The 25429-nt window shown below is 39.5% G+C and overlaps 1 protein-coding gene across 1 annotated transcript in view; it reads left to right on the forward strand.

The window, feature by feature from the left end:
• Positions 1-25198, forward strand: part of LOC126188699 (dynein axonemal heavy chain 7-like) — a 337765-nt gene extending 312567 nt beyond the window's left edge. The window contains exons 18-19 of the mRNA XM_049930307.1: positions 24806-24965; positions 25172-25198. Coding sequence (XP_049786264.1) covers positions 24806-24965; positions 25172-25198 — 187 coding nt within the window. The remainder of the gene's footprint in view (positions 1-24805; positions 24966-25171) is intronic.
• The last annotated feature ends 231 nt before the right edge of the window (positions 25199-25429 follow it).

The raw sequence follows: 25429 nt of genomic DNA on the forward strand, positions 1-25429 counted from the left end.
TACTTCATACACTCCTGGAAATGGAAAAAAGAACATATTGACACCAGTGTTCAGACCCACCATACTTGCTCCGGACACTGCGAGAGGGCTGTACAAGCAATGATCACACGCACGGCACAGCGGACACACCAGGAACCGCGGTGTTGGCCGTCGAATGGCGCTAGCTGCGCAGCATTTGTGCACCGCCGCCGTCAGTGTCAGCCAGTTTGCCGCGGCATACGGAGCTCCATCGCAGTCTTTAACACTGGTAGCATGCCGCGACAGCATGGACGTGAACCGTATGTGCAGTTGACGGACTTTGAGCGAGGGCGTATAGTGGGCATGCGGGAGGCCGGGTGGACGTACCGCCGAATTGCTCAACACGCGGGGCGTGATGTCTCCACAGTACATCGATGTTGTCGCCAGTGGTCGGCGGAAGGTGCACGTGCCCGTCGACCTGGGACCGGACCGCTGCGACGCACGGATGCACGCCAAGACCGTAGGATCCTACGCAATGCTGTAGGGGACCGCACCGCCACTTCCCAGCAAATTATGGACACTGTTGCTCCTGGGGTATCGGCGAGGACCATTCGCAACCATCTCGATGAAGCTGGGCTACGGTCCCACACACCGGTAGGCCGTCTTCCGCTCACGCCCCAACATCGTGCAGCCCGCCTCCAGTGGTGTCGCGACAGGCGTGAATGGAGGGACGAATGGAGACGTGTCGTCTTCAGCGATGAGAGTCGCTTTTGCCTTGGTGCCAATGATGGTCGTATGCGTGTTTGGCGCCGTGCAGGTGAGCGCCACAATCAGGACTGCATACGACCGAGGCACACAGGGCCAACACCCGGCATCATGGTGTGGGGAGCGATCTCCTACACTGGCCGTACACCACAGGTGATCGTCGAGGGGACACTGAATAGTGCACGGTACATCCAAACCGCCATCGAACCCATCGTTCTACCATTCCTAGACCGGCAAGGGAACTTGCTGTTCCAACAGGACAATGCACGTCCGCATGTATCCCGTGCCACCCAACGTGCTCTAGAAGGTGTAAGTCAACTACCCTGGCCAGCAAGATCTCCGGATCTGTCCCCCATTGAGCATGTTTGGGACTGGATGAAGCGTCGTCTCACGCGGTCTGCACGTCCAGCACGAACGCTGGTCCAACTGAGGCGCCAGGTGGAAATGGCATGGCAAGCCGTTCCACAGGACTACATCCAGCATCTCTACGATCGTCTCCATGGGCGAATAGCAGCCTGCATTGCTGCGAAAGGTGGATATACACTGTACTAGTGCCGACATTCTGCATGCTCTGTTGCCTGTGTCTATGTGCCTGTGGTTCTGTCAGTGTGATCATGTGATGTGTCTGACCCCAGGAATGTGTCAATAAAGTTTCCCCTTCCTGGGACAATGAATTCACGGTGTTCTTATTTCAATTTCCAGGAGTGTATCATTGAAGTAACTGAAGTAACAAAGTCTGTTATGGCTAGCCCCTTATGAAGTAGAAACAATGTTGCTAGGTCATCTCCTCAGAATCAACTGGGCTGAATCCGGAGCAGCACTCGTAGAGCTGCACAGCACCAGTTACAGGGCACTGTCATTGGTGTCGGTGTCGTAGTGCCAACCTAGCAGGGTGCACCAACATTTTGGCATTGTTGCTATCAATACCATATCCCTTGCCCCTAAAACAATGCACTGTCATTGAGTATGGCTTCCGACAGCAGATGGAGGGACCCAGGGATGGCACTGCTGAGGGGGCAGACAGCAGAACTGCCAGGGTGCACTGTCCACCCACGTCCCCAAATTGCTTGCGAGGGGGCAAGGAAAATGCCTCATGGAAAACCTGCCCAGGCTGCGCACTGCCACTGGCTATGCTCAGATGAGGAGGCGGAGCAACAACCTCCATGGGTGATGGTGGCGGTGGCGTGACGGCAGCCTCAGTGTCCATCAGTTCCGGCACCGCAGAGGAACACGGCGGCAACGTCAGTGGCCGGAGATGCGGCCGTGGTGGCAGTGAGAGGTGTCCGTCCAGTCAGGTGACTGGACCAGCAGCAGCGGCGTTGGTAGGAGTGCCCTCAGCTAGGCGCGAGTGGGGGAGGTGCCATCGGAGTTGTGGGCTTCAGCTGGGGAATGAGTGCCACAGGGCAGGGAGTGATATGAAACAAGGAAAGTCCATAGTGTGCACTCGCAAGAGTGTGTGGCATGCAGCTTGCTCATCTGCAATTTAAATGTACACACAAAACATTCAGCCTCAATGTTTGACTGGGTCAGATGGTGAATGCCATTAGCAGCACAGAACGCTTCAAACTCTAAGGACCCAAATTTCGGGCCATTGTCGGAGACAATAACTTCAGGAAGGCCCTCAATGCAGAAAATAAATGTCAAAGCCCAAACAGTACTCACAAATGTAGTAGAAGACATAGGTACAACAAAAGGGAAGTTGCTATATGCATCAAAAGCTATCAACCAGCGGGTGTCCCAGAAAGGACCCGCAAAATAAATATGAACACGCTGCCAAAGCACAGTAGGAGTCGGCCACACAAAGAAGCACTGGCAGGGAGCAGATTGCTGCTCCATGCAATAGCGACAGTTAGCAAGCAAATTCTCAATTTGTTTATCAATGCCGACCCAAGTGCAGTGACAACGCATTAATTGCTTCGTCCGCACTATACCCCAATGACCAGCATGCAGTAATCAGAGGATTTCTGACTCCAGTGAACGAGGTACAACCACACAAGACTGATCATTGTTAGTTCATAACAAGATAACACCGTGGTGTACAGATAAGTTGTGATGTTGTGCAAAGTAATGTCGAACAAGTGGATCATGAATCTGCATCGCAGATGGAGGCCATTGAGTTTGAATATACTGCAAAAGAATCTGCAAAGAAGCATTGGTGGCTGTCGTGGCAGCAATGTAACAAAAACCCACTGGAAAACCCAACAGCTAATTCCTCATCTTGCGAATCAATAAACATGCAGGACAGTTTGGAAGAATCAATCACTTTGTCAGGACTGATAGGCAGACGAGATAAAGCATCAGCATTGCCATGCTGTGCTATAGGCCAAAACAAGATTTTGTAATTGTAGTTAGACAAAAACAGGGACCAATGTTATAAATTTTGTGCAATATGGACTGGAACTGGCTTTGACGGGTGAAACAAAGGCATCAAAGGCTTATGGTCGGTGACAAAATAGAACTTGCAACCGTACAAAAAATCATGAAACTTTGTCACTCCATATACAATCACTAAAGCTTCTTTCTCGATTTGAGAATAGTTTTGCTGGGCAGAATGGAGTAACTTAGACGCAAAAGCAAGATAACTGCTCTGATGCCATGAGAAGATGCATTGACAGCCAAAAGAACTGGTTTGGAGGGATCGAAAGAAATCAAACAGGGATCACTCAACAAAGCAGATTTGAGCTTGTGGAAAGCAACATCACATTCCAAAGACCAAACAAAAGGAACGTTCTTACACCAAAGGCGATGCAAAGGTGCTGCAATCTGCGCTGCATTTGGTATAAACCGAATATAATATGTAATTTTGCCCAACACAGACTGAAGTTCTTTCAAGTTCCTGGGTGCTGGCAAGTCCCTAATCGCACTGAGATGTGATGGCAAGGGGTGGATACCCTGTCTGTTAATCATATGTCCTAAGTATTGAATCTCAGTGTGAAAAAATTTGTACTTGTCTCTATTACACTAGAGTCCTGCCTGGAAAAGTACAGTAAATAAGGCACACAAATTCTGCAAATGTTTGTCCGGGGTGCGACCTGATACAACAGTGTCATCCAGATAATTTGAGCAACCAGGGACAGTGGCACACAACTACTGCAAGTAAGACTGAAAAATAACAGGAGCCAAAGCACAACCAAACAGAAGCCAGCGAAACTTGAACAATCCAAGGTGGGTGTTGATCAAAAAATAGCGCTGCAACTGTTCATCGAGCAGAATCTGAAAGTATGAGTCCCACAAGTCAATTGTTGAAAAGAATTTTCCCACACCAAGCTTATCAAAAATGTCTTCAGGACACGGTAAGGGAAACATAGCTACCACTGTCTAGGGATTTACTGTAGACTTAAAGTCAGCACAAATACGGAGACGACCATTTGGTTTCTTCACACACACTATAGACAAAGCCCGTGCCAAATGCTTGCAAATGCTTAAGTTCAACAGCTATGGCATCGCACAGTGCATGTGGTACCGGGCATGCACGCCAGAAAATAGGCAAGGCATTGTCTTTAACTACAACATGTGGTGCAAAACCTGTGGCTTAACCAAGACCATCAGGAAAGAGTTCAGCAAAATCATCGCATAATACGGCAACACTGTCTGCACGGTCACTAGCATTGATGCAAAGTACATTGTCCTGAATTGCGAGACCAAAATGTTCAAATGTGTCCATGCCAAAAATGTTCGTAGCATCATTAGAGTGTATCACATGGAAAGACACTGTATGGGTTGTTGCACCATATATAGCTAGCAAACTACATGCACCAAGCACTGAGATTTCCTGTCCAGTAAATGCAGTCAGTGTGAAATGTGAACTACAAAGTGGGGGTAAACCAAGCAAGTCATACATTTATTTGTTCAGTAAGGAAACTGATGCACCAGTGTCCATCTGCATGCAAACAGAATGTTCACAAATGTTAAAAGTCACAAAAAGTTTTCTCGCATCGCGCTGAATGCGAGAGGAAGTGTCTGGCAAAACTTGATTCCCACAACAAGCAGTAGAAGCACGTGAAGCAGAAGGCTTTGAATAAATGGCGTTAACGTCCATAGGCTGATGTGAATCATGAGCACAGCAGTTTCTGTTGCAGTGATGCCCACGCGAGTCACACGAATGGGAGACAAGTTGTGAAGTAGAGTTTCTCTTACTGCACACAGCTTGCACATGTCCCTTCTTATTACAAAAATAATACTGTGCTTGACAGGATGGGCAACTGTCCCATGGGTGGGCATGAAAGCAGTTCAGACATGATTTCCTATTCTTTGAGGGTGCCAGGATTGAAACTTGTTTACTTGCGTGCGAGCGGCATGTCTTGGCGTGCTGTGTTGGGGCCAGCCAGGAGTCCAGTGTTGTGCCACACTAACAGTACAAACACCCAGGGTCACGTTGAACGTGGAAGTAGCCATGTCTAATGTATCTTGTCTGTCTAGCAAGTCCACTACTTCCTGCAAAGAAGGGTTTTTAAATTTTAGGATTTGTTCACGGATGCGGTGATCCGCCACATTCTGTGCAATAGTGTCTTTAATCATGATATCCGCATATGAGCTTCCACATGAGCAATTAAAGTCACAATCAGATGTTAGTCCCTGAAGGTCCACTAACCATGATTTATTGGACTGAGTAGGGCCACGCCAGAGACAAAGAATTTGTAGCATGCCACTACCACATTGACACTATCACAGAAGTGGAAATTCAAAGCATCAATCACTTCGTAATAATTTTTAGTTTCTGGGGAGGTGGTGGTAAACAATTTCACGAGCACACGGTATAACACAAACCCCTTGTTGGCAATGAAGAAGGGAAGCTGCCCTGTACCTGGTATGTTGTATGCTACAAAGTGTGCCTCGAGCTGGGCAATGTATTCTGGCCAGCGTTCAATGTCTGGATTGAAGGCATGAAATGGTGGCACCATCAGTGATTGCGTTCGACAGGCGATGGCATCAGAGGTGCCGCAGTAACTGCAGTTTGTAGTATGACCAGTCCATTTATGGATGCAAGCAGCTGCGTCATTTGCTGAGCCTGAAAACATACAAGATGGACAGTGAAGCCTGTTCCTGTGGTGAAGCTATGGCTTACACAAATGAAAGTCTTATAGCAAATGGGGGAAGCATGCAGATACAGTCACACTGTCACACGGGGATATAACAAAAAAAACTAAAGCAGTACTGAGCAAAAAAACATAGGTAAGAGAGGAAAAAAAATTTTTAGTCCCTGCTCATCACCATTGTTTTGTATCCCACCTGGTAGGCAGCATGTGCATCTGCTCCTGTAAACTGAAGGGTAGGCCGAATGTAGGAAGCGAGTAGGAGCAGGTGATGTGAAAATCTCAGTGCTGCAGTGTGAATTTAAATCACTTTTACTACAGGAAGAATTAGGATTACATTAGGCTTACGTAACTTCGGCTGAGAAGAGCACATAGGTGCGAAGTCATACAGGTATCAACACTAATAGCTACTAGTAGTTGGACAAACTATAATTGAAGTAACTGAAGTAACAAAGTCTGTAATGGCTAGCCCCCTATGAAGTAGAAACAATGTTGCTAGGTTGTCTCCTCAGAATCAAATGGGCTGAATCCAGAGTGGCTCTTGTAGAGCTACACAGCACCTGCTAGAGAGTACTGTAATCGGTGTCGGTGTGGTATTGCCAAACTAGCAGAGCGCACCTACGTTGTGGCATCGTAGCTGTCGATACCACATCCCATGTGTTGAAAAATATATTGTATCCTTCTCATTGTCACCATAAAACAATAGAGAGGTATCATCAGCATAATTAGTTATATGAGAATTTTAAGGATTTATTGTATCATTTAGATACACAAGAAAAAGACACTGTTCCAATTTTGACCCCTGCATCACACTTGCATTACTGTTTCAGTCATAGACTCAATGTTGATTTTCCTTGCCCAATTATGATAATTTACATAAAGAGACAGAAGTTCAAGAGATGTGTGTGTGTGTGTGTGTGTGTGTGTGTGTGTGTGTGTGTGTGTGTGTGATATTGCATGCCCTCAGTTTTTGCAAGAGAAGTGCATGGCTCACCAGGTCCTTTTGTGACATCTAGAAATATGCTTACAGTATGCTTTCCTTGATCTAGATAGCTATAGACTTGGTGCAAAATTTCTGTTACAGCTGTTTTGTTGCTGTGATCTTTTTGATATCCATGTTGAGTTTCTGCTAGGAGACTGTTTTTAGTAAAAAAAGAAGGCCCTAAGCTGTGCCAGCATCACTGATTCAAAAATCTAACTAAATGTAGGAATCAGAGATAATTTCCTGCTGTCTGATGCTTCCTCGTATGATCCTTTTTTATGTATTGTTCTGACAATACTCCTTTTTAATGCATTGGTGCTACAATTAATGAGATCTGTAATTGGTTTGATCACAACATTTGCACATTTTTTAATTACTGTGCTAGATAAACCATCCCAACCACTTGAATGTTTGTTTTTTAGCCATCGAATAATTTTGCTTATCTTTTGTTCTTATACTCCCATAAATTCAGAACCTTTATCTGTTGTGTAGCATTGTATTGGGATGTTGAGTAGATCTGCATCTGAAATTATTATGTCAGTTGTGGAGATAAAATGTTTGTTAAGAACGTTAGCAACGATTTTTTTTCATGTCTGATATTTACTGCTTCCTCATTCGTGCGTTTATGGCATTTGTTAATGAGATTCTAGGAGGCATGGCTTACATTTGCAGACTGTGCTGTTGCCCCACTGTGGACTTGTTTCCTAATGTTTTAGAAGTTCTGATTTGAAACTTTGTTTAGTACTGATATATTTTTCTTTGGAAACATGCAGCCCAGATGATTTGTGCAGCATATAGAAATCTTGGATATTCTCTCGAAGCTTGACTAATTTAGCTGGTAGTTTGTAACTTAACTTTTTTCCTACTTATTGATAACTGTTTTTGTTTTAATTTGACAACAAGTGTTAAAATACTTCAACTGAATGGAGTAGAATTCATATCATTTATTGTTTGATCCTTTTAACTGGTAGACATTGTCACAATTTTCTCTAGCTAGTGTCTTCTTGAATCTGGTTATGATCGTGGTGCTTCAGCTTCATTTCTGCTGAATTATTTTTGCAATTTCTTGAATATTCACATTTAAATAATCAGTTAGCTGGAAATAATGATCAGGGAATTGGAATCCTATGTTACAGAACTTAATACAATCTTTATCAGATTTGCTAATTATTGAATAGTCTATCCTACTGGCAGTTAAATCTATTATTCTGGTGTCTGAAGTTATCACATTCAATAAATTCAATAAATCCAATAATTTTAAATCACTAATATTAGAACAATTTGTGTCGATATTTAAATCACCCAGTATTGTGTGCTTTTTGCATCGGACTTGACAAGTTGTATTGTTGAGGTTGTTTAGGAAATCATCCAACTCTCCATATGGTGGGCAATAGACACCTACAACTCTGTGTTTCACAGTGCTGTTCCTGAAGCCTTAATAATGTGTCACAGTCCCAGTTAATTCAAGCGGCCAAACTCTGCAGTACCGTTCAAGAAATAGCAGTTCTTTTGCTTTATTATGTTGATTAACGTAAAGAACTACCTTAGCCCCTACCTGATGCATGTCATATATAATTACAAGGGAATAGATTCTAATTTAATGTATCTGGTTTCATCATGCTTTATGTCATGTTCTGTTACCACTAGAACATCTGGATTATATTCAGCCTGAAAGCCTGAAACAAGCGCAATTTATTTCTTAAATATTACAGTATATCTATAAATGAACCCAATGTAATGGTCTTTTCTGTTCATTTTTGCACCATTTGTTACAGCAGGAAGATTTGTTTTCATTGAATACAGACAAAGTTTGAGTCTTAGTAACATTTGTATTAAAATATTAGTTGGTGTAAGAGCAGCTTCTTTTAGTACATATATTTGTTGCTTTGCTGTAGACACTGGGGGCTCATTTTGTATGCACATGAGATATGTTTCACCTTGCTTGGATTGTTTTTCTCTCTTGTAACTCACAATAAAAAATGCAGTAGCTCTTTACTGTTGCATATAGTATTCTTCTGATGTGTGTGGTGATGTTGTTTTAGCTGCTGGCTCTGATAACACTGTTGTTATTGGTGATGCTAATGCTTCTGCTGCTGTTCCTCTAGTCTGGGACACTTCACTATGCTTGATATGAATATGGTTTAAGCTCTGTGAAACTTCTGGAGCTTGTAAAAATTGTTCTTTAATTACCTCTGCTTTTTGGTCCAAACCAATTCATACTACTGATGACTATTTTTTTTTTTAATTCACTTAGTAACTAGCATCTGACTGATGACTTTGTTTGCAATTTGACTAAAACACTTAGTAAACTACATTTGTTTGCTTCTTATCCTATTTCATAGATTGTTCCTTGAAATACAATTACATATTTTATAGGCTGATAACTCATTTCCTTGTGTATTTAAACATCGTCCATGAACTGTGTGGAATATTCATTGGTTATGTCTATAACATCAACATAAGCCCCAACACACCACACTAACATTCAAGTCAGTACATATTCAGTGGTACACATGTTTGCAACACTAATTTCATGTTTCACACGTGCCCAGGATGGTAAATCATAACAATGCAGGCCAGTCACAATTAGTACATTTGTGTGGATAAAATTATTTAAACATTTCCTCATTTTTGTGGTAGCTTTGTATATTTTGTTTCTGTAGATGTCATTTGATCCTATACTTTTCCATTGGCACTGTATAAATTTCATGGCCATGAATATTACCTAAAACATAGATCCCTTTCTTTTTCTTCTTTTTTTTTAACGTTTTCTAAGTTCTTTCAGCTTCCAAGTACAGAAAATCATTTTTAATGGAGTTTCCTTGATTGTGCAGATGCTCATGACATATAGGTGTGTGCGATTATTTTCAGAATTTGGATCACATTTCATGGTGAAGTATTTTCTTTACTTGGTATAGTTGCAGTGAGCAACAGCATGTTTACTTTTTGGAATTTATTTCCAAACTTTTTGACTTTCTCCAATACATTCTCTGAATCCACAACAGAAAGCACATGAAAAGAATGTTTATGACCAAAGTTTTATTGTGATTCTTCAGGCTTTCCTGGCAGATATGTTGTAAATAGTCCTTACGGGTTTGCTGCCAGATCACTTTGTGCAAATTCCACAATATTTCCTTGAAGCAACTGTCCGACATCTTCAGGTGGTTCAACCTTGCTGGTGGCTAGGTACGACCAAAGGTATCTGCAGATCAATGCTCTATTTCTAGAACATGCTCGTGAAGAATGTGGAGGTGTGGAAATCATGCATGCACAATCATTTGCAGATAGAAGGTGCCATACTCAAACGCCCTCTGCCAAAAATCGCAGAGCAGCTCTCCTGCACATTCACTGTATGCTGTATTTATTAACAGTGTGGCCAGATGTTACTCACTAAGATCTGTACTAGTCCAATGTTATGATTGGTCTGTGTCAAAAAATTTTGTTTTTTGTGGCGTCATTTAATACCAGCCAATGCAGGGTTCCAGGCTGTGCTCAGTTGAAATTCCACATCCCTGTTGATGAGATTATCAGCTGTATGGATATGTATTGCTTAATGATGCAATCCAAGAAAGATGATGCCAGGGATAAAACTTACTTCTTTTCATAAATCATGTGGTGATGACCTGTATTCAGACAGTGTATGGCAATTGCCAACTTTTCCGGTTGACAAGGTGTGTATGACACTGATGTCTATCACAGCACTCTTCTACTGTGCAAAATATCTGGCCTGAAAATTCTTAGACTGCAATCGTTGGATCACTTAGTAAGTTTCAATATTGTGTCTTTATTTATAAAGGTGCCCTTGCAGGACTCTTTAGAGCTCATTAGCAACAAGTTTGAGGAGGGTATAGTAGTATTATTTAAAAATGTGCTTATTTTAACATACTTCTTATTTCATGACCAATATTTTGAACAAGAGGATGGTGTTTCCATGGGATGGCCTCTGTCTCCTGTGGTGGCCAATTATTTTATGGAGAACTTTGAAGAAAAAGCACTACAGTCAGTCACTCTCAAACCTCTTGTTTTCTGTGGTATGTGGATGATACATTTGTGGTATGGCCACATGGACTTGATATTCTACCTACATTTCTTCAGCATCTGAATTCACTCCATCCAAATATCAACTTCACAATGGAAATGGAAAAATATGGTATTTTATGTTTTCATCATGTTTTGGCATGAATGAAAGCAGATGGAACCTTGGGTCGCAGTGTCTTCTGAAAGAGAATGCATACAGATCTATGTCTGCAGGCCACAAGCTGCTATCATCCTGCACAATGCGTAGTGCATTAAGTATGTTAGTTCATAGAGCATATGTGGTACCTGATGCTGAAAGCCTGTTGAGTGAAACACATTTGAAGACAGTGATCCGACAAAATGGTTATTCTGAGAGACACATCTGTAATGCATTCAGGCCCAAGCGAGTTCAATCTATGGAGCAGAATGAAGATACGAAGACACTCACCACTGTGGCCTTTTTGGCATATTTTGGTGCCACATCATCAAGAATCTGAAGAGTCCTCAAAAGATATCAGATTAAGTGTGTTTTTCAACCACCTGCAAAACTGAGAAACTTGTTGGGTTCAGTTAAGGATTATCTTGGTCTGAGGAAATGTGGTGTGTACAAGATTCCTTGTCAGTGTGGGACAGCGTATATAGGCCAGACATGTCACACAGTAGAAGAATACTGCAATGAACATCAGCATCATACACGCCTTCGCCAACCGGAAAGTCAGCAATTGTGGAACACTGTCTGAATGTAGGACATTGCATGATTTATGAAAAAATGGAAGTTTTATCCCTAGCATCATCTTTCTGGGATTGCATCTTTAAGGAAGCAATACATATATGTACAGCCATTAATCTCATGAACAGCGATGTGGTATTTCAACCGTGTGCAGCCAGGAACCCTGGATTGGCTGCTAATAAATCACTATGCGAAAATCAAAATTTTTTGGCACAGACCCATCACAGCATTGGCCTAGTATGGTTTTTAGTGAGTAATTTCTAGCCACACTGTTAAGAAACACAGCATACAGTGCACACACAGGAGAGCCGCTCTGCGATTTTTGGCAGAGGGCCTTAGAGTATGGCATCTTCTATCTTCAAATCACAGTGCACGTGTGATTTCCGCACCTGTGTGTTCTTCTCACGCGTGTCCTAGAAACAGGGAGTCGACATGCAGATAGCTTCAGTTGTACCTAGCCACCATCAAGGCTGAATCATCTGAAAATGTCAGACAGTTGCTCCAAGGAAATATTGTAGAATTTGCACAACAAGATCTGGCAGAAAACTAGTGAAGACTGTTTACAATGTTTCAGTGTTTTTATTTTTTATTTTTTTTCTGAGTACAGTTTCCTTTCAACTATTTTTCTCTTCCCTGAGACTGTATACCAGCGTCCCTGTGTAGTGCCCCTCTAGTTAAACAATTCTAACAATTTTCATTGACTAACCTAGAGATTCAACCTATTTCTGTTTATCCTGTCTGTATCACTGTAATTCAAACTGATCAACTCAATAATAATGATTACTCTGACAACAAAAGCTTACACTTAACAGGAAACTCTTTATTCAATGAAGGAAGGAGGCTGATTGAATTGCTTTCAGGGTGACAGTATAGAACATAAAAAAGCATGGAACATAAAAGACACAGAAACAGACATTGAACATGGACAAGGCTCAAGCACATGCAAAAAACCAGTCCCCCTGGTAGCCAGGCACAGAACTCTTTGACAGCTGTGATTCACTTATTACATGCAAAAACACAGCACCTCTGGTGGCTGGTGTGGAATTACATTGACGGCCACGATTCAGCTGTTATACCATGCGACACTGTATGTACATGGACAATACACTTCACTTCTCAGCTCTGTTGCATATCAGCTGTCATGCTGGGCACTATATCAGCTCCCTCAGTATTCAGGAAATGAACAGGGAAGTGGATACAACATCTGGAGCTGGTTCTCTGTGTTGGTGGACTTTCTGCAGGCATCTGTGGTGATGGTGGTGCTTGTGGCTGGGTGTCTTGTTGAGGCTGGTTTTGTTGCCTCCATTGGATAGCAAATGGTGCTGCGTCTTGAAAAATATACACAGGCTTGATTCTGTTCAGAGAAATGGTTTCTGAGTACCTGTTCACCAGTATGTCCATCAGGTATGTAGTTCTCCATAATATACCAATGTACATAGGTCATAATGGTGGTTTTATGCCTTGAGTGTGGAGCTTGACATGTGAGCAGTGATCCATTTCTTGATGTACATAACAAAGCGGTACGCCATGAAATGACAGTTCTGTGTGACATGGTACTGCAGGTGACATAACAAATTCAGCTGGTCTTGTGAGGAAGTTTGCAGTGTATCAGCATTGATGAATTCCCCAGGCAGATGCAATATCTGTCTGTAGACTAATTCCACAACTTAAGAATCAATGCTGGCTTATAAGTTGTTTGTAAGCCAAGCAGAACCACTGGAAGAGCTGAAGACCATGTGTTTTCATTGCACATGAGCGCCGCCATGGAGGAACGATTCCATTGTTTGATAATGCCATTGCTAGCGGAATGGTAACTGGTGGTCTCATGGTAGACATACCCAGAAAACTTGGAAAACTGCATAAACAATACTTCCTCATTAGTTATGTGATCTACCCATCTAATCTTCAGCATTCTTCTGTAGCACCACATTTCAAAAGCTTCTATTCTCTTCTTGTCCAAACTATTTACCGTCCATGTTTCACTTCCATACATGGCTACACTCCATACAAATACTTTCAGAAATGACTTCCTGACACTTAAATCTATACTCGATGTTAACAAATTTTTCTTCTTCAGAAAAGCTTTCCTTGCCATTGCCAGTCTACATTTTATATCCTCTCTACTTCGACCATCATCAGTTATTTTGCTCCCCAAATAGCAAAACTCCTTTACTACTTTAAGTGTCTCATTTCCTAATCTAATTCCCTCAGCATCACCCGACTTAATCCCACTACATTCCATTATCCTCGTTTTGCTTTTGTTGATGTTCATCTTATATCCTCCCTTCAAGATACCATCCATTCCGTTCAACTGCTCTTCCAAGTCCTTTGCTGTCTCTGACAGAATTACAATGTCATCGGCAAACCTCAAAGTTTTTATTTCTTCTCCATGGATTTTAATACCTACTCCAAATTTTTCTTTTGTTTCCTTTACTGCTTGCTCAATATACAGATTGAATAACATCGGGGAGAGGCTACAACCCTGTCTCATGTCTGCTTATATAAGAACGTGGTGAATTTGATCTTCCTGCAAAGCTGCAACTCCCATATTAGTTCTGCCTTGAGTTTCTCATAGGAATTGACCACTTGGAATACAGTAATGATGCCTTGCATCTCAGCTGTGAAATAGTGGTCCAAATGTCTTACAGTGAGTGCGAACTTTGTGGTATTGGCCATAGTTCCAGCATAAACTTGGTTCCACCTGCATGAACAATAAGATGGGGTTATTGGGACAAAATGGTGGCAAATAGACCATTAGTGTCAGTGCAGTGTGTTCTTCAGACATTTCCTGAGCCCAATAGAAAAAAATATCTATAGTTCAGTTCCTTCAGCTCAAGGGTCACATCAGGGTTACCACGTGTCAGGTTCAGTGTAATTTAAACTGATTAACTTAATAATACTGATTAATATGATGCCAAAGAATTACACTTAACAACAAACTCTTTATTCAGTGAGAGCAGGAAGCTATTTGAACTGTAATCCAGAGTGACATTATAGAACATATAAAACATAACGGAACAGGAAAAACACAGGAATAAACATCACATATAGAGAAGGCACAAGAACACACAAGAAAAATCAGCACCCCTGGCATCCAAGTGTGGAACTCACAGCTGTGTCTCACTTATAACATGTGAAAACACAACATCTCTGTCAACCAATGTGGAACTACATTGACAGCTGTGATTCAGCTATCATTCCATGACACTGTATGTACAAACACTACCCAAACCCTTCACTTCTCTGCACTATTGTGTAACAGCTGTCATGTCAGATACTGTAATCCCTACTAGTTATAATATGTAGAGGCTCCATTCCTAACTGTTTAGAACTAACAATACTATCATTGTGATTATTCATAAGACTCTGACAAATCTACAGCCTCACAATGGTTAATGCTAAAAAACACAAGGCCCTACTTTGTGAGAATCCTACCAGCCAAAATGCCTCTTGAATATTCAGGGTAAGTCCAAGAAACACTTGATTGTGTGTAGCCACTTGTATGCAGACAGCTAACTCAACTGAATTTCAATCAATATGGCTTCTGGAAGAGAAGATCTATTGAGGACACAATAATTCAGTCATGATGACTTCTTAAAAATCTGATTTACATGACAGAAGTAATGATTGACACTCAGGGAGCTTTTGATAATTTGTGATGGTCCTCTATTTTAACCAGGCTCAATATGTTGAAAGTTCTGTGATATCTTTATTTGAGTTTACAAGATTACTGCAAAAACTGTGGGTCAAATAAATCTGTGACCAGATGTGCTGCTTTTCTTTGCACAGGTTCAATATTTCTGACAGTCCTATTCGATATAGATCACTCATAGTTGTACAAGAGTGTAAGGTATCTCACACAGATGTTTTGTGAGCAGTCTCCATCATAGACTGGTTGCAGTTTCATAGTATCCTATGAATGAACCAAAGACTGTCACCTGTTTTACTTATAACTGTGCATATGTGACTATTCCATTTCATATCCCTACCAATTGTCACACACAGGTATTTGTATGAGTCAGCTGATTCCAATTGGGAGTTGTTGATACTGTAGTCATAGATTACAAAGTTGTTCTTTTATGTTTTGTAAAGAGCACATTTCTATGTTCCAGAACACCTCAAGCAAATTGCCAATCTTTCTGCCCTTTACAATTTTATCAACAAAAGATTGAATATCTTTGCATCTGTTTTCAGGCAGTAATTAGTAATTCATTATCTGCTAAAATCCTGAGACTGCTGTTAATATTATCTACTATGTCAGTAATATACAACATGAATAAGGATCCTACCATAGTTCCCTGGGGCACACCTGAACTTATTTCCACTCCTTTAAACAACTCTCCATCCAAAGTTATATGCTGCATCCTGCCTACCAATGAATAGTTAACCTTATCATAAATTTTGTTCGATATGCTGTACATTTATACTTTAGTCAAGAAACATTACTGTGACACTGAGTCAAATCATGTTTGGGAGTCAAGAAATATTGTATCTACATGATATGTTTGACCCATAGCTTACAGGATGTCATGTGGCATTAATTTTTACATGACTGTTCACTTCATAATCCATGCTGGTTGGTGTGGAAGATGTTACTTAATTGAGATACCTCATTACATTTGAGTAGAGGAAATGTTCTAAGATTCTACAAAGGATGGATGTCAAACTTTTTTTTTTTTTTTTTTTTTTTTTTTTTTGAGGAGGGACCTTTAGTATAGAAGGGTTAAAACAGAGGATGACGAAATATAAATTCTATATAGCTTTGGACATGAATGCCACTAGCCCCCAGAGCTTTGTTCAGTTTTATCAGTTTCAGCTGTTTCTCCACACCAATAAAACTAATCTCAATATCACAAACCTTTCTATTCATACAAATTAAACTGGGACAGTACTCCTTGAAGTGTTAAAAAAGAAGAAGGCTTCAAATGATGGAACTGAACCAATAACTTCATGAATGATCTGTCGACCTGATGTTGTTGGTAAGCACTTTTACCTTACTTAAGATTTATGATTGCCTTCTCATGTTTTGTTGATGCAGTCTTCCTGCTATGCAGTGCCACTATTTGCACCAGGGGACTTCTTCACTGCCAGCAGTTGAGGGCTATAATAGAACTTACACTATATAAGCTAGCTATGAGATCACAGAACCACTTCTGAAGAACTCTTCTGTTTTTTGCTTCTAATATGCAACATTTACAAAGTAAGGTAACAAATCTGTTATTAACTCATGTCTGAACAGTATCCTAGTATCAAACAAAACTTGCAGTAGATTAGTACAGAGTTTGATTGACATGTTTGTGAAGGCTCTTCAACTGTTTTCTACAGGAAGTTACATTGTCAGCAGAGGTGCTTGTTCTGTACATTTTCAAAACACTGCCAAGGGCCAACAAGAAAGTATAAAATTTACCTCCACAGCACATGGAGATCTTGACAGCATTGCACCTTGCCTATGTTCTATGCTAATGCTTCTCCAATCATCACTGCACAGACCAGAAGCAAAGTGTGCACACACTGGAAAATTCCATATTCATTAACTACCTTAACAATGTTTTTACATGAACATCTTGCAACTGATTGCGATGATGAGGTAGACCAACATGATACACTACAGATCCTCCACTAAGGTGAAAGATATTTAAAATAACTTACTTAACTTATTACAATCTGTGTATAACCTTGAACTTTTAATAAATTATTATCATTACTAAAATTAATATCTCATGAAAATTGATTCAGTGTTTTTTCTTCACACAGCAGAACCTATAAGATTAAACATCTGAAGCCATTCGTTTTAAGTTTGTGATTGCTAGGTTTAACAACAGTTTCATTTCCCTTTTGGTTTGTGTCTTAAGTACTGCACTCACAGCTTATCCTAAGGTCAAATACTGTTTATATACATTATTGTCTTTGTGATGTGGGTGTCCCTTACCTTACCCCTTTACATAAAAGAAATGGTATAGATCTTTCCTCCAATGGATTCACCTGAGGAAGGATTAGACCATCCATTCTCTAGGTTATTCCATCCCTTTTTCTCCCCCATACCTATACAAAACTGGGCCCACCCCATCATAAAAATGTGAAATGGCTTGCACAGCCTATAACTCTCATTTCTATAACTTTCAGTGATGACGGTTTTCCATATCCTTCATCCTGCTATTTCATAAAGACTTTTCCCAACATCTTCATAATGTTCTTATGTGCATTGTCAAATGCTGTTCACATCTGGTTCACTTAATGTTATTAGATTATTATATTTTTTCCATCACTGAAATGGTCACATTACACTCAGATGGAAACTAGGTGAACAAATGCCAGCTACAAGAAACATACTCTTTTACTATTATTGTTATTACAGTATACAGAACTTTTGTATCTTATTAGCTCTTCAATTTTTCTTTCATGTGTTAAAAAACATATTATATTCATAATTGTTTAATAGCTGTTTAATGTAATGTTAGCATGTCAAAATTTTCACCTCTCCAGACCCCACTAACATAAACTTGAGCTCATAACATCAATGAATATTTAGCTTCACTATGAAATGTATGTATATACTTGATATATTAAAATACTTCTTTGCTTAATGATTTCAGTACATACATAACATCTTACAGTACCTAACTTCTCTTATGAAAGATGTACATAACCAAATGTGTGTTCATAATAGAGAACGAAAGATAGAAAATCCCATGCACAAAATGTACAAAAGCCCTTTTCTTTCACTTGAATAAAGTTTACAATCATTATTCATTAAGATATGTTATTTTATGCTCAAAATAATAGGTTTTCCCTGTTACTTTCTTGCTAAGAGATAGTACAATAAGAGGGATGTAAATTATAAATAATAGGGTAATTGAGGAGGAAGAAACTGCTCCATGGAAAACTAAATATGAAGCAATATTACTCAGAACCTTGCTGCAGCAAAGGTAGCAAATTCCCCTGAGGGTTTAAATTTCTTTATGGCATCAACATTTTACAATCCTTTCTCTTGCCTACTACTTTCATCAGTTGTAATATTCATTTAATATTCAGTTTTGAAAAAGCAACTAAATTTTATATGTGTTACTGCTACATGTCTTTGTAGTATATGTTCATCTTTAACCATATGCTCTGTTGCTGTACCAGCAATTATATTTAATGTTTGACATTCTGCTACAGCAGACAAAAATAGATGAACACGTTATAACATAATTATAGCATGTAAATATGTAAACTCCTTCCAATAAATTCTTTTCATTTCCAAACCAATAAAAGAGAAAAACAGATTTTATGGCTACTATCACCTCAGGTAAGTAATCAAGTAAATATAATAATATAACTGAAACAAATAAAAGTCCTTTGTCCAGCACTGTGACTTGTAATGTGGGGCATGCCTCATGATAATAACATTTTGGTGCCCTCTCAACTAACTATTTTTCTTCCTCCTGGATCAGGAGTGGAAATCCATCATAAATCTTTCCTGTCTATCTTTCCATTAATTAGTGTGATTTTTCTTAGAACATGCCACGCATCTATGTAACATAGGATGCCTGATAGAGTGCATGGCTCACAAATAATAAACTTTCATCCTTCAATGAATGATAAGTCAACACCTTACTGAATATGTAATTATTTTGTAAAGCTTCTCTCAAATAATCTATAAAGTACACATAAATATTATTGTCAAACTTAAATAACAAAGACATATTAATATTACCATATGCACTCACACAATCTTCAGGTGTGATATTTTCATACTTCAAATCATCAGTATCACAATCTTTATACCTTAAAGATAGGTTTTCTCTCATCATAAACTTTAGTAAGCTTATTAGGAGACAACAGTTCTCTTTTAAACACTATCTCTAATTAACTAACTATCTTAAACTTATTCCTGCATTTATAACTCCAGTCTACCTCTTCTGGATGTGTCTAATTAAAATAAAGTTAAATTTAATTGTATCTGTCCAACCTGCTGATAACACTTCCTTAAATTTCATCAGAAATGTCATGGGATGCATAGAATCATATGATTTGAGCTTTATAAATTCCTTATTGAGTGCTCCAATACTGTAAAAAGAATTGGTGATTGCACTAGTAAACTCAGCTTACCCTTGTACCTTGGGTCTTTTACAGCTCATCTAATTAATTGCACAGCAAGCTGCCTTTCTCTGCTGACATGTGGTGCATGGGAAAAGTGATTTAGATGTGGCCCACTGCATACTCATTGTGTGGTCAGCTGGTCAGTCGCTGCACTGCAAAGTGGAGACACTCTGCTGTTGTGGTGATCAACTGCTGCAGAGTCACTCTCCAAGATTGCTGCTGCACTCATAAACTTTGAATCAGCACACTGAAATCTTCTATTTCATTGACTTAATATTTCTTGACTAATCTGTCAATAGCTATTTGAACATGTAACAACATTTCTACACCTCAAAGATTTAGCATATTGTCTGTCCAATGCTGATGTCCTAATACAGCAATGCTGATGTGGGTCATGTCCATATAGTTCTTGGATGATTCACTAAGGATGCCTTGGAGGGTTGGATGCAATATTCAAGTACATATACTCTGAATTATTTGTGTTGCACTCCACCAAATGAAATTCTGATTGTGAGACCACTTGCATGCCCATAGAACCATAGCTGTGAACTCTCAATGTTGTCCGACTGGAGAGCAATAGGTCAGTGTCCTGCAGAAGACTGCTAGAAAATTGTGCCAGTGCCATATGTCACCCAAGGTCTAGGGATAGTGTCTTTGATTAGTAATCAAAACATCATAAGTCCTAGGTTCAAACTCAACCGCTGCCTAAATTCTGGATAAAAGTCATCATTAATGGTAATGAAAGACTTCTGGCATAAGAAGTCACTCTTATTCTGCCAACGGTCTTGTTGAAGAGGGATCAGCAGCAGACAGAGGTTCAGGCCACTCTCTTGCCCTTGTGGTTGGAAACTGCCCTTGAAAGGTGGAAAAATCAGTAATGATCAATGGCATGAGGATGCAGAAGGCAAGGAAATCACTGCATTAAAGACATATAATGTATATCCACAGGAATAGGCATCTATAAAAAGGGCAATCACAGAAACTGGAAAGAAAAACATAAATACTAGAAAGATAAGAGTCAATAAATCATAGATAACAGAAGAAATACTTCAGTTGATAGACAAAAGAAGTACAAAAATGTTCAGGGAAATTCAGGTGGACCGAAATATAAACATTAGGAAGTGAACATAGGCTAAAGTGAAATGGCACATGAAAAATTAGAAGAAACCAAAAAGAAATGTTTATCATAAGGACTGACTCAGCATAAAGTCAAAACAACCTTGGGTGAAATTAAAAGCAAGAGCAGTAACATCAAGAGTGCAATGGAAATTCCACTGATAAATGCAGAGGAGATAGTGAACAGGTGGAAGGAGTACAGTGAAAGCCTCTATCAGGGGGAAGACTTACTGATGACGTGATAGAAAAAGAAACAGGAGCCAGCAGGTAAGAGATAGGGGACCCAATATTACAATCAGAATTTAAAAGAGCTTTGGAAGACTCATGATCAAATAAGGCAGAACAGATAGATAACATTCCATTAAGAATTTCTGAAATCATGGGGAAGTTGTAACAAAGTGACTATTCATGTTTGTGTGTAGAATGTATGAGATTTGCAGTATATCACCAGACTTCAGGAAAAACATCATCTACACTGTTCCAAAGATTTCAAGAGCTGACAAGTGCAAGAATTATTGCACAACCAGCTTAACAGCTCATGAAACCAAGCTACTGAGAAAAATAATATACAGAAGAAGGGAAAAGAAAATTGAGGATCTGTTATATAATGATTGGTTTGGCTTTAGGAAAGATAAAGGCACCACAGAGGCATTTCTGACATTGCAGTCTATAATGGAAACAAGATTGAAGGAAAATCGAGACACATTCATAGGATTTGTCAAATTGGAAAAAGCATTTGGCAATGTAAAATGGTGCAAGATGTTCAAAATTCTGAGAAAAATATGTATAAGAATATGTACAAGAACCAAAATGGAACAATAAGAGTGGATAATCAAGAACAAAGTGCTCAGACTAAAAAGGGTGTAAGAAGGAGATGTAATCTTTCAACCCTACTGTACAGTCTATACATGAAAGAAGCAGCGACTGAAATAAAAGAGAAGCTCTAGAGGGGAATTAAAATTCAAAGTGAAAGGATATCAATGATAAGATTTGCTGATGACATTGCTATCCTCTGTGAAAGTGACAGAGAATTACAGGATTTGTTGAATGAAGTGAAATGAGAACAGGGAGAAACTTGACATCAAAATTGGTGAGCATGAAGTAGCGAAGTTAAGGAATTCTGCTACCTAGGTAGTAAAGTAACCCATGGTGGATGGAGCAAGGAGGATGTAAAAAGCAGACTGTAACAGGCAAAAACTGGGTCCTTGGCCAAGAGAAGTGTATTAATATGAAAGATAGATTTTAATTTAAGGAAGAAATTTCTGAGAATGTATGTTCGGAGCACAGCGTTGTATGCTAGTGAAACATGGACTGTGTTAAAACTGGAATGGGGAAAATTGAAGCATTTGAGATGTGGTGTTATAAAAGAATATTGAAAATTAGATGGCCTGATAAAGTAAGGAATGAAGAGGGTCTCCACAGAATTGGCAAGGAAATGAATATATGGAAAACACTGACAAGAAGAAGGGAAAGGATTATGGGACTTGCGTTAAGGAGGAAATAACTTCCATGGTAGTAGAGGGAGCTGTAGGGGGTAAAAACTGTAGAGGAAGACAGATTGGAATGCATCCAGAAAATAATTGAGAATGTCGGCTGCAAGTGCTACTCTGAGATGGGAGGAAAAAGTCCAGTGAATGTGGTCTCACCAGATACGGCAGCAGTTGCTACAGGCTTGATATGCTGTTGTAAAGTTTACAAGCACATAGGAGGGCAAGACTTATGGTACACTACTGTGTGGTTGTTGGCTGGAACAAATAGTTCCAGCTGAGGATACCATATTTCTCTTCCATACAGAAGAGATAGAGGAGCTATCTAGTTGCATAGTCAGCAGCTATGATGTAGGCAACAGCTCAGGATACAGCATCCCCCCTTCCTCAATGGAGAGTTGATAGCTTCATTGGGAAGCAGAGAAGCTGGAAAACAAGGACCTAGCAGGGTCACCATTGAGGAAAGGCTGACCTTGCCATTAAAGATAGTGAGGCCTGCTGGGGTCATGCTTGCAGTGAAACTTCCTCATTCAGAGAATAGTAGTGCTGGGGATATGCATCAGAAGACCTGTGGGAGTGCCTGAAGAGAAGAGGGGGTCAGTTTTTGTTGCTAAAATTCTTCACAATGCAACTGTCTTGGTTTACATAATTCCTGCCTATAAGGAGAAACACTTTTTTGATGAGCTGTTCCTCTGTCTTTACTATATTTCACAACTCATCAGTTAAGGTAATTTTGTCAGAGTGTGGATCCTTGCAGTATTAGCCACTCCCAAATTGTATTCTACAACCTTCATGAATATTATAGAATATTCAAAAACATTAATTAACAGTCTGTTATATTCTTGGAAGCTCAGGAAAACTGTAGAATAATCTCAGGTTTTTTCCGACCATCACAATGTTATGGTGATTACTTCAGACATTCATATCTCCACATTCACAACTGTTCCAACAACACAACCACCGTCGTGCATAACTGTTGAACCAAGAGTAGGACCAGATACTGATACCAGCGATTGGCAGTGAGTAGTTTTGGGAGGTATAGTCAACTTCATCCACAAACACTTTAATGTTTATATGTATATAGGGATGCTGACCATTCTTTATCACAGTAAAAATTATTGTAACAGTAAGGTAATGTTCTCTGTACACAAACCAAATGATATGCATATGTATGTAATGAGATAAACAAACCTCAACTCATATTTCACAATTCACCTGAAATTAATTGAGGTGCAGAGAACCTTAAGTGTCTAAAGGACACCATTGTTGATTTGAAATATGCATTTGTGCTCCTGTCATCTGTTGGTCTTATGGTGAGCTAGGTAGGCCCACATTGGGTATATGAACATTCATGAAAAGCTGTCCCATCAATTTCTTTGATATTCACCTCAGTAATTGGGCTGAGGATTGTGTACTTTAGGCCCTTATGGTTCTCAGCACCTCACTTAAGCCCTGCATATCCCATTATCAAATTCACCATGGAAAGGAAGCAAAAACCTCTTCAGTGCATTTAGATTAAACACAGAGGTGATGGATTACATGTGACTAATATGTACAAGACACCTATGGCCACACACACACACACACACACACACACACACACACACACACACACACACACACTATCTACATGGGTGTTGTTCCCATGATGACACCCAGTACAACAGTGTACTCATTATCTTGGAGTACAGAGCTCACATTCTTCGAACCAGGAAAATAACCAATAGCAATTACTATACCTGAAAGGAACTATAAAGAAATGGCTGCAGTTTCTAATAGACGAAATGGGACATAGAAGCAACCAACAAAAGAAATGCAGTATACTTCCATCTGGTCATATCATAGCCAAATATCCTGAAAAACTGTTTTCATTTTGAAGAAAAACAACATTAAGTATGCCAAAACAGGGATAGTTCTGAGGGCAGTTAATAATGACTTCAAAGCTTCAAATAATGGATGTATCAAGCATTCCACTTTGTATAGCAAAAATCTGTTATATGGATGACATGAATGATGCAATGTTTGGTAAGAATGTCTATACTAGAACAGACATCAAAACCCCAAAAAACAGCTCTCACAGACTACATTTGATGTGCAAATAGACAATAATATACAAGGACAAAGTCATCATAGAAATCCATATGAACAAGAATTTATAAATTATCACTACAGGAATAACATTAAAAATGTGCTGAACCTTGTGTTGAAATTACTACAGACTTACATCACTGAGCCCAAATCCTGGAGAGCATGATTACCTTTTTGAATGACAGTTCATGCTTTACTGGTATGTACCATGAACAAAATCTCCACAATATAGCACCAACACTAGAACAGAATATCCCCTCTCCATCACTTGTAGGAAGGAGGTATATCAGTGGTAGGTAATACACCACCACCTCAGTGTGTCAGAAAATCTATTGATGGAGTCATAGCCTTTTTCTGAAACACTTAGTAACTTCAACACTTAATACCTAGTAACATAACTGATTATCTTTTTTTCACCAAGAAAAACTGCTTCCACAAAGCCTTAATCATATTTTCCTGCTGGATAAACCCATGTTGTACTGTTTTTGTCATATTCAGTATGAATTACATTCTCAGCTGTATGTTTCCACTGTTTTTTCATTGACAGACCTGACATGGAAGATCAGAGACAAAATCTATTACTACAAAGTGCCACACATGTCAAGAGACTTGAAGATATAGAACAGAATATATTTGAAACATTGGCAGAGTCAACAGGAAACATTTTAGAAGATGATTATGCAATAAATGTGCTTAATTCCTCCAAGGTAAAGTTTTTTGGTGTCAGTTTTCTAGGATTTGTACAATACCACATTTAAATTACATACAATTTCTAAATAACTGATTTAGCACTCTTGTAAAAATGATGGAACAACTAACACAGACAATGTAGATTGCAGTGTGTTATCTTAGATCTGCTTAAACATTTATCTTCTATACTTATAACATTTATAATCAAATAGTTATTTTACAGCTTCAATCAGCCATCCTTAATAAATAATTAAATAGCTGTGCAGTTTTGGCAAAGCATGCTTTTCAGTATGGTGTAATGGTCAAGAAGGTGGTTTAATATGTTTTGTTTTGATATCCATCTTGCAGAAACATTACATTTAGAAAAGAAAAAATATTAGTGTGTCAATCTGCCCCTTGTGGTGGCCTTTTTTGCAGCAGTTGTATATAGATTACAGTAGTTTAAAAGAACTTTAATTATTTATTTTTCTTTGCACCCAGA

This window comes from Schistocerca cancellata, chromosome 5 (genome assembly GCF_023864275.1).
Source record: "Schistocerca cancellata isolate TAMUIC-IGC-003103 chromosome 5, iqSchCanc2.1, whole genome shotgun sequence".
Taxonomy (NCBI): Eukaryota; Metazoa; Arthropoda; class Insecta; order Orthoptera; family Acrididae; genus Schistocerca; species Schistocerca cancellata.